Source organism: Pseudorca crassidens, chromosome 3 (genome assembly GCF_039906515.1).
Source record: "Pseudorca crassidens isolate mPseCra1 chromosome 3, mPseCra1.hap1, whole genome shotgun sequence".
Lineage (NCBI taxonomy): Eukaryota > Metazoa > Chordata > Mammalia > Artiodactyla > Delphinidae > Pseudorca > Pseudorca crassidens.
The window spans coordinates 78521351-78536632 of NC_090298.1; the positions used below are offsets into that span (position 1 = coordinate 78521351).

General features: G+C 38.6%; 1 protein-coding gene across 1 annotated transcript in view; it reads left to right on the forward strand.

Annotated features, from left to right (window-relative positions):
• The window catches only part of LNPEP (leucyl and cystinyl aminopeptidase), a 105942-nt gene that overhangs the window by 63903 nt on the left and 26757 nt on the right, over window positions 1–15282 (forward strand). Inside the window, exons 9-11 of the mRNA XM_067731305.1 lie at window positions 10892–11023; window positions 13244–13404; window positions 13638–13726. Coding sequence (XP_067587406.1) covers window positions 10892–11023; window positions 13244–13404; window positions 13638–13726 — 382 coding nt within the window. The remainder of the gene's footprint in view (window positions 1–10891; window positions 11024–13243; window positions 13405–13637; window positions 13727–15282) is intronic.

Below are 15282 nucleotides of genomic sequence, written 5' to 3' on the forward strand. Positions count from 1 at the left end.
TAAAGAGGAATGGGAACAGTAGAATAGGGCAAGAGTGGGATGATGAGGTCTGCAAAGAAAAAGTCAGGAATACTAATGGGCAGGGAAATTTTGTTTAGGTATCAAATGTTTGCAGTGGAAGCCACATGTAGAGTAGGGGAAAGATGAGAAAGGTAGGTTGGGGCTCAGTTGTAGAAGATCCTGAATGCCATCAGGAATCTGGACTTTTTCTGTAATCAGTGGGAAGCTTTAAAAGATTTTTCAATAGAGGAATGGCTTGATCAAGTGACTGTTTAGGAAAATTAATTTGTTTCAGTTTATAAAGTAGATTTAAGTGGAGAGAGACCTAAAATCAGGAAATTGCTGCTGAAGTACAAGCATGAAATGGTAAAAGTTTAAAATTAGAAGTGGTAGTGAGAGTAGGAGGGAAATGATGGGTGTGAAAAAACCCTGAGTGTAGGGAAGTACTTAAAGGACTTAGCGACAGGGTAAAGCAGGTAAAGAAGGAGGCAGAGGGCTTCCCTGGTGGCGCAGTGGTTGGGAGTCCGCCTGCCGATGCAGGGGCCGCGGGTTCGTGCCCCGGTCTGAGAGGATCCCACGTGCTGCGGAGTGGCTGGGCCTGTGAGCCATGGCCGCTGGGCCTGCGCGTCCGGAGCCTGTGTTCTGCGGCGGGAGAGGCCGCAGCGGTGAGACGCCCGTGTACCGCAAAAAAAAAAAAAAGGAGGCAGAAATGTGTTCCAGGTTCAAGCCTGACTGGCAGGGAGAATGGTAGTACTGTTAATAAATGAGGAAATCAGGAGTTCAATTGGCTATATTAAATGTATTCCAATTAGAGCTACTGCTATGTGTTGTGATTTTTAAATCCCATACTGGACCTGCCAATAAAGAAAATTTTACGACTTGCAATTCTTTTCTTATATAGAACAGTTATTTCAGGATCTCTTGCTACAGAGCTCTTTCTTCCTCTGACCCCCACCTTCCAAACCCAGAATTCAGTGTCTTCTGAGCATGTTGTCTCCACAGCATATCTTATCCCTGTCAGCATGGGAACTACTTATTTCAGAATTGGGAATCTGGCAAATATCCCACATAACAGAGAAAAATAGGACACTGGGTAATTTACCATTATTGTGTGCAAGAAGTAGTAAGTGTCACTAGGGAAATGTGTTTGACAGACATGTTCTATTTGATCTTCATGATCTGCAAGCCTAATTCTGATGCGGGTTGCCTTGTGAGAATTCAGTCATTTAGCAAATCGTACAAGTACCAACCATCTACCTAACATTGTCCTAGGTGCTGGGGATACATCAGGAAATAAGGCGGCCTATGTCACTTTTACCATGGAGCTTCTATTTCAGGGGTCAGAGATAGACACAGACACAATACAAATGAATAAATAAATAGATATTTTGTTTGGTGATTAGTGCTAACATGAAAATAAAGCGTGGTAAGGGAAATGAGAATGACAAAGGAAATGCTGTTTTATATAAGATGGTTGGGGAAGACCACTGATAAGGTGATATTTGAATACCATCTGGAGGATGTGAGGGAACAAGGCATGTGGACTTCTAGGGGAAAAATGTTCCAGGCAGAGGAAATAACCAGTGCATAGGGCTTGTGTGCAGAAATGAGTTAACGTAGTAGGCCTGAGACTGCTATCATTAGAAAGGCATAATTGTAAGGCTGGCTCTTGGCTGGTATCTGGCAACTTGGATTTGGGGAGAGTTTCCACCATTCCCTGATAAGAATGACTCACTGTGCCCACACTGTTTGTACAGACAATGTGGTTTATGCTAAACATCTGTTTTCCTTCTGGGAGTCTGGAGTTTTGGTACTTGCTAGGCAGAGGACACTTCCATGACTAGCCCCCAATAAAAATCCCAGGTACTGAGTCTCTGATGAACTTCCCTGATAGACAACATTTTATACATGTTGTCACAACATGTTCCTGGGAGAATTAAGTGCATCCTGTCTTACTCCACTGCAGAGGACTCCTGGAAGCTTGTACTTGTTCACACCATGAACTTTTTCCCTTAGCTGATTTAGCTTCATGTCCTTTCACTGTAATAAATCATAGTGGTGAATATGACTACTGAGTCCTGTGAGTCCTCCTAACACGTCATCATACCTGGGACTTGTCTTGGGGACCCACACAGCTTGAGATGAAGATTGGTTGGCAGGTTCAAGCACCAGCAAGGAGCCAACGTGTCTGGAGTGGAATAAACACAGGGGAAAGTAATAGATGAAGTGAGAAGGATTATAAGGGGCCACATCATCGTAGATCATCTTATTGGACGTAGTAAGGACCTTGATTTTTTGCAAAGTGGAATGAAAAGCCATTTGATGAGGGAAGTACCATAGTATGATTTTTTTTTTTTTTAAATCAGCCTTCAATATCATATGGAATCAAGATGACTAGTTAGGAAGTTGTTGTAATAGACCAGTGGCAAGATATTGGTGGCATGGACAAGGGTGATAGTACTGAAAATAATGAGCAATGGTTGGTTTTAGAATATATGGTAAACGTTAATCCAGTAGAATTTACTAATGGATTAGATGTGGAATTAAGAGAGGAGTCAAGGACGACTTTAAGATTTTTGCCTGAACAGTTGGAAAAATGGAGTTGTTATTTGCTGAAATGAGAAGATTATTGGAAGAGTAGATTTGGGGCAAGAAGAAAAAACTCAATTTTTGAGTAAGTTTGAGGTGCATAAGTGGAGATAATAGGCGTGTAGTTGGATATGAGTCTGGAATTGAGGGGAAGTCTGGTTAGATATATAAATTTGCAGGTCATTTAAAACCCCTGGCATTGAGAAGATCATCTAGGAAGAAATTTAGAGAAGAAAAGAAGTCTGAAGATTAAATGCCAGGGGCACCAAAATTTAGTCCTTGAGAAAATAAGGAGGATCCTACAAAAGAGACAGAAAGGGATGGTTAGTTAGGGGAGGAATCAAGAGTGGTATGCCAAGGCCAAGTGCAGAAAGACTTTCAAGGAGGAGTGGGTGATCACTCATATCAAATGCTACTAGTAGGTTGATAAAGGTGAGCCTGAGAATTGACATTGGTTTGACACCATGAGATTCACCAGTGACCTTGATAAAACCACTTTCAGTGGAGTGATGGTCAGAAGATGGCTCAAGAGAAAATGGAAACAGAGCAAATGGAGGTGGCAAATGCAGACAACTCTTTTGAGGAGTTTACTTCAAAGGAGGAACAAGAAATAGGGTGATAATTGGAGGAGGCACAGGGTTAAGGAAAGGAAGGGGATCTTATTTGTTTAAACTAAGGACTGATACATAGTTTTTGTTAATGGAATGTTACAGTAGAGAGGGAAAGTTAATGATGCAGGAGAGAACGGGTTCTATTGAGAACAAGAATGAGCATTTAGAGGACATGCCCAGAAAGGGAGAGACAGCACATCCAGAGGAGAACCTCTGGAGTTCTGGAGGCTGAAAGTCCAAAATCAAGGTGCTGGCCAATTTGGTTCTTAGTGAGAGCTCTCTTCCTGGATTGTAGACAGCTGTCTTCTTGCTGTGTCCTCACATGCCGTGTGGCTGACAGGGTCTTGGTGCTCTGGCGTGGTGTCAGGGCTGAGCTTCTGAGGTGGGAGAAGGGAGTTCAGGACATTGGACCACCAGAGACCTCCCAGCCCAATGTAATATCAATAGGTGAGAGTTCTCCCAGAGATCTCTGTCTCAACGCTAAGACCCAGCCCCACCCAACTGTCAGCGGACTCCAGTGCTGGACACCCCATGCCAAACAACTAGCAAGACAGGAACACAACCCCACCCGTTAGCAGAAAGGCTGCCTAAAATCATACTAAGTTCACAACACCCCAAAACACACCACCGGACACGACCCTGCCCACCAGAAAGACAAGATCCAGCCCCACCCACCAGAACACAGGCACCAGTCCCCACCACGAGGAACCTTACGCAAGCCACTGAACCAACCTCACCCACTGGGGGCAAACACTAAAACCAACAGGAACTACAAACCTGCAGCCTACAAAAAGGAGACCCCAAACACAGTAAGTTAAACAAAATGAGAACACAGAGAAATATGCAGCAGATGAAGGAGCAAGGTAAAAACCCACCAGACCTAACAAATGAAGAGGAAATAGGCAGTCTACCTGAAAAAGAATTCAGAGTAATGATAGTTAAAGGTGAGCCAAAACCTTGGAAATAGAATGGAGAAAATACAAGGATGTTTAACAAGGACCTAGAAGAATGAAAGAGAAAACAAACGATGATGAACAACAAAATAAAATTAAAAATTCTCTAGAAGGAATCAAGAGCAGAATAATTGAGGCAGAATACCGGATAAGTGACCTGGAAGATAAAATAGGGGAAATAACTACCACAGAGCAGAATAAAGAAAAAAGAATGAAAAGAATTGAGGACAGTCTCAGAGACCTCTGGGACAACAGTAAATGCACTAACATTTGACTTATAGGGGTCCTGGAAGAAGAACAGAAAAAGAAAGAGTCTGAGAAAATATTTAAAGAGATTATAGTTGAAAACTTCCCTAACATGAGAAAGGAAATAATCAAGTCCAGGAAGGGCAGAGTCCCATACAGGATAAATCCAAGGAGAAACATGCCAAGAAACATATTACTCAATCTATCAAACACTAAATACAAAGAAAAAATATTAAAAGCAGCAAGGGAAAAGCAACAAATTACATACAAGGGAATGCCCATAAGGTTAACAGCTGACCTTTCAGCAGAAACTCTGCAAGCCAGAAGGGAGTGGCAGGACATATTTAAAGTGATGAAAGGGAAAAACCTACAACAAAGATTACCCAGCAAGGATCTCATTCAGATTCGACAGAGAAATTAAAACCTTTACAGACAAGCAAAAGTTAAGAGAATTCAGCACCACCAAACCAGCTTTACACCAAATGCTAAAGGAACTTCTCTAGGCAGGAAACAAAAAAGAAGGAAAAGACCTACAAAAACAAACCCAAAACAGTTAAGATAATGGGAATAGGAACATACATATCGATAATTACCTTAAATGTAAATGGATTAAATGCTCCCACCAAAAGACATAGACTGGCTGAATGGATACAAAAACAAGACTCGTATATATGCTGTCTACAAGAGACCCACTTCAGACCTAGGGACACATACAGACTGAAAGGGAGGGGATGGAAAAAGATATTCCATGCAAATGGAAATCGAAAGCTGGAGTAGCCATTCTTATATCAGACAAAATAGACTTTAAAATAAAGACTATTACAAGAGACAAACAAGGACACTACATAGTGATCAAGGAATCAATCCAAGAAGATGATGTAACAATTGTAAATATTTATGCACCCAACATAGGAGCACCTCAATACATAAGGCAAATGCTAACAGCCATAAAAGGGGAAATCGACAGTAACACAGTCATAGTAGGGGACTTTAACACCCTGCTTGCACCAATGGACAGATCATCCAAAATGAAAATAAATAAGGAAACAAGCTTTAAATGACTCATTAAACAAGATGCACTTAATTGATATTTATAGGACATTCCATCCAAAAACAACAGAAGACACTTTCTTCTCAAGTTCTCATGGAACATTCTCCAGGATAGATCATATCTTGGGTCACAAATCAAGCCTTGGTAAATTTAAGAAAATTGAAATTGTATCAAGTATCTTTTCTGACCACAACACTATGAGACTAGATATTATTACAGGAAAAAAGCTGTAAAAAAATACAAACACATGGAGGCTAAACAATACACTACTAAAAAACCAAGAGATCACTGAAGGAATCAAAGAGGAAATCAAAAAATACCAGGAAAAAATGACAATCAAAACACAACAACCCAAAACCTATGGGATGCAGCACAAGCAATTCTAAGAGGGAAGTTTATAGCAATACAATCCTACCTCAAGAAACAAGAAAAATCTCAAGTAAACAACCTAACCTTACACCTAAAGCAATTAGAGAAAGAAGAACAAAGAAAACCCAAAGTTAGCAGAAGGAAAGAAATCATAAAGATCAGATCAGAAATACATGAAAAAGAAATGAAGGAAACAATTGCAAAGATCAATAAAACTAAAAGCTGGTTCTCTGAGAAGATAAACAAAATTGATAAACCATTAGCCAGACTCATAAAGAAAAAATGGGAGAAGACTGAAATCAACAGAATTAGAAATGGAAAAGGGGAAGTAACAGCTGACACTGCAGAAATACAAAGGATCATGAGAGTTTACAACAAGCAACTCTATCGTAATAAAATGGACAACCTGAAAGAAATGGACAAATTCTTAGAAAAGCACAACCTTCCAAGACTGAACCAGGAAGAAATGGAAAATATAAACAGACCAATCACAAGCACTGAAATTCAAAGTGTGATTAAAAATCTTCCAACAAACGAAAGGCCAGGACCAGATGGCTTCACAGGCGAATTCTGTCAAACATTTAGAGAAGAGCTAACACCTATCCTTCTCAAACTGTTCCAAAATAGAGCAGAGGGAGGAACACTCCCAACCTCATTCTACGAGACCACCATCACCCTGATACCAAAACCAGACAAAGATGTCACAAAGAAAGAAAACTACAGGCCAATATCACTGACGAACATAGATGCAAAAATCCTCAAGAAAATACTAGCAAACAGAATCCAACAGCACATTAAAAGGATCATACACCATGATCAGGTGGGGTTTATCCCAGGAATGCAAGTTTTCTTCAGTATACGCAAATCAGTCAATATGATAAACCATATTAACAAACTGAAGGAGAATCCATATGATCATCTCAATAGATGCAGAAAAAGCTTTTGACAGTATTCAACACACATTTATGATAAAACCCCTCTAGAAGTAGGCATAGAGGGAACTTACCACAACATAATAAAGGCCATATATGACAGACCCACAGCCAACATTGTTCTCAATGGTGAAAAACTGAAACCATTTCCACTAAAATCAGGAACAAGACAAGGTTGCCCACTTTCACCACTATTATTCAACATAGTTTTGCAAGTTTTAGCCACAGCAATCAGAGAAGAAAAAGAAATAAAAGGAATCCAAATCAGAAAAGAAGAAGTAAAACTGTCACTGTTTGCAGATGACATGATACTATACATAGAGAATCCTAAAGATGCTACCAGAAAACTACTAGAGCTAATCAATGAATTTGGTAGAGTTGCAGGATACAAAATTAATGCACAGAAATTTCTTGCATTCCTATACACTAATGATGAAGTATCTGAAAGAGAAATTAAGGAAACACTCCCATTTACCATTGCAACCAAAAAATAAAATACCTAGGAATAAACCTACCTAAGGAGACAAAAGACCTGTATGCAGAAAACTATAAGACACTGATGAAAGAAATTAAAGATGATACAAACAGATGAAGAGATATACCATGTTCTTGGATTGGAAGAATCAACATTGTGAAAATGACTATACTACCCAAAGCAATCTACAGATTCAGTGCAATCCCTATCAAACTACCAATGGCATTTTTCACAGAACTAGAGCAAACAGTTTCACAATTTGTATGGAAACACAGAAGACCCCAAATAGCCAAAGCAACTTGAGAACAAAGAACGGAGCTGGAGGAATCAGGCTCCCTGACTTCAGACAATACTACAAAGCTACAGTAGTCAAGACAGTATGGTACTGGCACAAAAATAGAAATATAGATCAATGGAACAGCATAGAAAGCCCAGAGATAAACCCACGCACATATGGTCACCTTATCTTTGATAAAGGAGTCAAGAATATACAATGGAGAAAAGACAGCCTCCTCAATAAGTGGTGCTGGGAAACCTAGACAGCTACATGTAAAAGAATGAAATTAGAACACTCCCTAACACCTATAAAAAATAAACTCAAACTGGATTAAAGACCTAAATGAAAGGCCAGATACTATAAAACTCTTAGAGGAAAACATAGGCAGAACACTCTATGACATAAATCACTTCAAGATCCTTTTTGACCCACCTCCTAGAGAAATGGAAATAAAAATAAACAAATGGGACCTAATGAAACTTCAAAGCTTTTGCACAGCAAAGGAAACCATAAACAAGACCAAAAGACAACCCTTAGAATGGGAGAAAATATTTGCAAATGAAGCAACTGACAAAGGATTAATCTCCAAAATATACAAGCAGCTCATGCAGCTCAATATCAAAAAAAGAAACAGCCCAATCCAAAAATGGGCAGAAGACCTTAACAGACATTTCTCCAAAGAAGATATACAGATTACAAACAAACACATGAAAGGATGCTCAACATCACTAATCATTAGAGAAATGCAAATCAAAACTACAATGAGGTATCACTCACACCGGTAAGAATGGCCATCATCCAAAAATCTACAAACAGTATATGCTGGAGAGGGTGTGGAGAAAAGGGAACCCTCTTTTACTGTTGGTGGGAATGTAAATTGATACAGCCACTATGGAGAACAGTATGGAGGTTCCTTAAAAAAATAAAAATAGAACTACCATATGACCCAGCAATCCCACTACTGTGCATATACCCTGAGAAAACCATAATTCAAAAGGAGTCATGTACCACAGTGTTCTTTGCAGTGCTATTTACACTAGCCAGGATATGGAAGCAGCCTAAGTGTCCATCGACAGATGAATGGATAAAGAAGATGTGGCACCTATATACAATGGAATATTAGTCAGCCATAAAAAGAAACAAAATTGAGTTATTTGTAGTGAGGTGGATTGACCTAGAGTCTGTCATACAGAGTGAAGTAAGTCAGAAAGAGAAAAACAAATACCGTATGCTAACACATATATATGGAATCTTAGAGGAAAAAAAAATGGTTCTGAGGAACCTGGGGCAGGACAGGAATAAAGGCACAGACGTAGAGAATGGACTTGAGGACATGCGGAGTGGAAAGGGTAAGCTGGGACGATGTGAGAGAGTAGCATTGACATATATGCACTACCGAATGTAAAACAGATAGCTAGTGGGAAGCAGCTGCTTAGCACAGGGAGATCAGCTTGGTGCTGTGTGACCAACCAGAGGGGTGGGATTGGGGCGGGGGGAGACGCAAGAGGGAGGGGATATGGGGATATATGTATACGTATAGCTGATTCACTTTGTTATACAGCAGAAACTAACACAACACTGTAAAGCATTTATACTGCAATAAAGATTAAAAACAACAACAAAAAAAAGAGCATTTAAATTTATAGTAGCACTGAAGTGTGTTACAGAAATAAGAGAGTAATAGGTATTAAGTAGTAGATATTAAGTTCAGTTATGTGTATCTGATAATCTTGATGACTTAACATTGCTACATTTTTATCAGAAGTGAAATTCATTCAAAAAGTATTTGAGTGCCTCCTCTGTACCAGACATTATTTTAGTTATAGGAATTGAGCTTTTCAGTTTTTCCCTAAATTAACTTACAGTCTAGAAGAGGAAATAAAAATATATCTATAGCAGATGCAGGAAGTATGGTATAAATTGCTTTTGAATATGGAGAAATACGATTTGTGTCTCAAATCGGGGAAGGCTTCACAGAGGAGGCGGTTATTTTAAGACTGGAGAAGATGACGTGCATCAGTGAGTATAGTGTGCCCTTTAGCAGTTGCATGTCTGACTCTGAATTTTTGGTGTATGCTTACTACCCTGTATGTACATTCATATATTCCAAACATATTTGAAGTGAGTCTGCAGGAAGAAGAGAGATCTTGAAAACAACTTCAGCATCATGACGTACTAAAATTTGAAATTAATGTACTCCCTAGCAAAGAGACCTTTGAGAGTTCAGCTAGTTTATTGTCTCCAGCAGTGTGCTTTAAGCATTGGAGATAGGGGTGGGTAATGCCACAGAAAATTTGGCATTTTTTAAATTAAAAATATATTTATACTTGTCCTACAGATAGGTTCATCTGTACCATTTTTCCAGAGTCCACATATATGCGTTAGTATACAATATTTGTTTTTCTCTTTCTGACTTACTTCGCTCTGTATGGCAGACTCTAGGTCCATTCATGTCTCTACAAATGACCCAATTTTGTTCCTTTTTAAGGCTGAGTAATATTCCATTTTATATATGTACCACATTTTCTTTATCCATTCATCTTGGTGCTCTGTGGTGATCTATATGGGTGGGATGGGGGGGGTGGGAGGGAGGTCCAAGAGGGAGGAGATATATGTATACATATAGCTGATTCACTTCATTGTACAGCAGAAACTAACACAACATTATAAAGCAACTATACCCCAATTTAAAAACATATATGTATATAAAAACACTTAACTTTTTCTTTTAAATTTATTTATTTATTTTATTAATCTTTGGCTTCGTTGGATCTTCATTGCTGCGCACGGGCTTTCTGTAGTTGCGGTGAGCGGGGGCTACTCTTCATTTCAGTGCACGGGCTCTCATCATGGTGGCTTCTCATTGCGGAGAACGGGCTCTACGCACACGGGCTTCAGTAGGTGTGCCACGCAGGCTCAGTAGTTGTGGCTCGCAGGCTCTAGAGCGCAGACTCAGTAGTTGTGGTGCCCAGGCTTAGTTGCTCCGCGGTATGTGGGATCTTCCCGGACCAGGGCTCGTACCCATGTCCCCTGCATTGGCAGGTGGGTTCTTAACCACTGCACCACCAGAGAAGCCCAAAACACTTAACTTTTTAACACTAACACTGAAACAGTGAGTAACTGAGAGACCACACAAAATGGCTCATAGAAGAATTAGTGCAAATAGGAATTTACTCCATTAATTCTTTTCAAACCTCTTAAAATAATTTTTAAGACAATTTCAACATAGTACACAACTGGTTATGTGAGACTAAATAACAGTGTATTATCACTGGGTTATGAAAGTATTTGCTTACAGTGATTGTATTTTGAATCTTAGATTCTTATCTCTATAAACCTATTGTATTCTATTATTTTCTTCCCCTTTTTGCTTTTTTTTTTTGAATAGGGAGCTTCTCTGTTGTTGATGCTGAAAACTTACCTTAGTGAAGATGTATTTCAACATGCTATTGTTCTTTACCTACATAATCATAGCTATGCATCCATTCACAGTGATGATCTGTGGGATAGTTTTAATGAGGTAAGTGACCTGGATATTTTATTTAGCTCTTAAACTAAGAAGAGAGGAGTTCTTATATTTATGTTTTTATCAAGTATGTAAATAAGCTGTGGTACCAAGGATAGTTATTTAAGAGAGAGGGGAATGGAGCTTAGTATATAAATATTTATGAATAAGAGCACAGAATTAAAAGTCATGAAATGGAAGTCCTGGTCTTAATTGTTGAAAAAATTGCATGAGGGCTTGTGTAAGCATCTTTAGTCTATATCTTAATCTCCATTACTACTTTGTAAGAAAGTTCTCTTTTCTGAATTAGTGTATATTATTATGTTTTCATTATTTGATTTTTTTTTCAAAAATCTCTTTTCCTTTCCTTATGTTTTTGCAGTCTTTCTACCTTACATTCATGATTTTTTGCTCTATACTCTGCCTTATGAATCCTCCTATCTTTTGTGGCCGTGTTCCTCTAACTTAGATGATGTATCATAGTCTGGCTGCCATGGCTCCATACTGCCCTTGGATCATTTTGCTGCTTGGATTTTGTTGTGCCTAGAATTCTAACAAGCAGTGTAATCGGTTACAAGTTATGCTTCATAACAGTGTGTGAACCCAGCCCGCATCGTGCACATATGCTGATGGCGTAGCCCTTATAAGCATTTGAATTTGTTACCCTGATCTAGATCAATGGTTTTTAACGTTTTGGAAGATCACAGACATATTTGAAAATTTGATGAAAGTTCTGGACATATTCCCCCAATAAACCACAGATAGGCAAAACATCACACACAAATTCAACGTTTTATGGATCCTGGGTTAAGAACCCCTGCTCTGGATCTTTTCCATGTGCTCTCTCCGCTCCCTTGCCTTCTCTGAAATTTGGTATCTTCTAATTGTTAACCCTTTTCCCAGAAGATATATCTTCCTACTGTCTGAGTTCTTTTTGAGAAGAACGATCAGTCCTTATTACCTAAGAGTTGCTTCTAAATCATTGTTTTTCCTCTTATCAGGTAGTAGCATTTCAAATGAAAGCCACATTATTTACTTTATACTCATTGTATTATCTCCTGACATTTAGAATATGTTTCTGCCTTCCTCACTGACTTCAACTTTTGCATCACAGTGTTTTCCTATCCAGATCTAGCCCCTTAACGTCATCCTCAGGTTCTTCAGCATCCACATCAAATTATGCACTGGACTTTTCATTTCAGTTCTGTTTCAGAGACCCAAAAGTGCCTTGCTTTGGGGCAAGCTTGTTTTCTTCCCAACCTCTTGTCCAGAAATAAATAGGTCAGAGCCATGAGAAACATAAGGTTAATCTCACAAAGCATTTGGGAAGATTTTCTCCATCCTTTTCGGCTTTAAATAAATAGGTGTATGTCGACTGAGGTGTAAGGCCTGCCATAGTGGCGCGATACTACAAAACATTTTAAGCACTTGATGATTTGAGTTGCTTGCAAATCCATAGGTAATCTAGAAAAATAATTTGAATCGTAAATTTAGCTCACCTGCTTCAAAGAGGTAGTTCAAAAATTGCTTCTTAATCATTGATACCAGATGTCTTAGGGACAGGGAGCTTTAGAGGGTCTGTGAACCTCTGACCCTGGATTCTAGATCTTGTAGATAAATTCATGTATTTTATAGGAAAAAGGGGTATGTGACCATGAAAAACATTCACTGCTGTTCTCTAGAGAGACCTAAAGTCCAGGCAGCCGACCTGTTTGTATCTCACTCCTCTGCTGCTGCTCCCAGGCACTCCCACAGGATGAGCTCTTTAAAAGATGAACTTTAACATTTGTGAAAGCAGAGGGTCTGGGGAATAAAGAGAAATCTGGACCGAGAAATCTGGACCTAGCTGATTCACAGGAGTGAGTAGCAGTGCTTCTGATTCTAGACTGCATATCATTATCCATACCTTCTAAATGTTAGTATTGTGACCTGAAGGAGTGCTTATATCTTCTTAGGGATTTTAATGAACACTCAGTTGGTTGATAGCATATGTGCTGCTTTTTCAACATAGTTCCTCTCTCACTCTCTTTAGTTATCACTTAGCTGTATTCCAGTTTACTTTCCTTTTAGCACTTGCTCAATTACCTAGAGTAAAAATGTAAATTCAACTCAGCATTTGTGCTTCTTTTTTATATTACCATTAAATGTAGTCGCCATAGAATGTGGTAGGGAAAGAGGGAAAGGTACTATAAAATTCTTAGACTGTTTAAGCAAAAATAATTTTTTTTTCTATAGGTCTCAAACAAAACACTAGACGTAAGGAAAATGATGAAAACCTGGACCCTGCAGAAAGGATTTCCTTTAGTGACTGTTCAAAGAAAAGGAAAGGAACTTCTGGTGCAACAAGAAAGATTTTCTTTAAATATGAAGCCTGAAATTCAGCCTTCAGATGCAAGGTGAGTGCCCTCTCTCTCTCCCCGCTATCTCTTTTGCACCCTCAGGTTAAAGTATTTTTGAATGTTTTGTAATCATAAGTTCTTAAGAAACCTAACAAGATTATCCCTTTCCGGGAATAGCTTGAAAAATGTCACCTTCCTGCTAAAAAAAAAAAAAAATAACCCAACAAGTTATGTGTAACTGACTGAAATATTGGAAAGAGTGATAATCTTCCAGTATTTTCTTTTTACAGCTCTCTGTGGCATATTCCACTATCCTATGTCACTGATGAAGGAAATTATTCAAAGTATCGATCAGTATCATTACTGGACAAGAAATCAGGTTTGGCTATATTTAACACTTTTCTGAAATGAAATTAGAAACAGCATATTTTCTAAAAATTGACCAAGCAGCAGAAAGGAGATTGCACTTTCCATTACACTTTCCAATGTACACAGCTCTCTGAGCTGGTTTTATGAGACACCTGTACAAAATGTGACTAAGGTGAGAGTGATTCTATGTATCCTGCATAAAACTGGTCTTTCTTAGTCATGTGAAATAAGGTATAAAAAATTGCACTGAATATGCTAGCAGTTGTGGTAGAAAATAGCGAATACTCTGTTTTTGTATCCTAGATAAATATTTTGTTAGAAGTAGTAGATCAGTTTCTTAAAGTATACTCTGCTGTCTACTCTCTAGGGGTGGGCTGAGGCGACTGCATTTTAATAAGCACCCTAGATGATTCTTATGCATGACAAACGTTGATTCATGAGACAGATTTGTAGTAAATAATTATTACAAAATGTCCTGTAGACACAGTATACATTTTTTGATAATGAGAAGATAGGGCAAGAAATTATGATTGTGGGGGGATAATAAAATGTAAAGATTGTATATGCTGACCCACAAGGAGTCTATAAAAAGAAATTGAAATGTAGTTTCTAACCATCTGTTAAATACCACTGAATGCTACACCACGTATCCTCTTAATTTACATCCTGAAAACATGAGGCTCTTGGGTTCTGCAGGAACCATTAGTGATACTTTAGATTTATGGATAGGGAAAATTTCTTGTTTGAATTGGATCTGTTGTTGTTCAATCCTATATCTTTGAGAGGGGAGTGTAGCTTAGTAACAGTCTGACTTTGGAGCCACATTGCCTGGTTCAGTTGTATGATTTTAGGTGAGTTATGTGACCTCTCTGAGCCTCTTTCCCTGAGCTATAGAATGGAGAGAGTAACTATACTTGCGTTATAGTGTTATGTGAGGATTAATTGAGCTCATTTATATGAAGCACCTAGAATAATGCCTGGCATATGTTATGTGCTATATAAGTGTTAGTTACCATTATTAATGTTACTATTGAAAAAAAATAATTTTTAAGCATAACATATGCACATTATATAAAATCCAGAAGATGGAGAACAAATCTTATTACCCTATTGTAACTACTCTCATGATTATTTCTTTCTAGTCATTTTTTTAAAATAATTTTTACTTGGTTGATATTGTATACATGTGATTTTTATATCTTACCTTTTTTTTTTTACATCTTTATTGGAGTATAATTGCTTTACAATGGTGTGTTAGTTTCTGCTTTATAACAAAGTGAATCAGTTATACATATACATATGTTCCCATATCTCTTCCCTCTTGCGTCTCCCTCACTCCCATCCTCCCTATCCCACCCCTCCAGGCGGTCACAGAGCACCGAGCTGATCTCCCTGTGCTATGCGGCTGCTTCCCACTAGCTATCTACCTTACGTTTGGTAGTGTATATATGTCCATGCCTCTCTCTTGCTTTGTCACAGCTTACCCTTCCCCCTCCCCATATCCTCAAGTCCATTTTTTAATAGGTCTGTGTCTTTATTCCTGTCTTACCCCTAGGTTCTTCATGA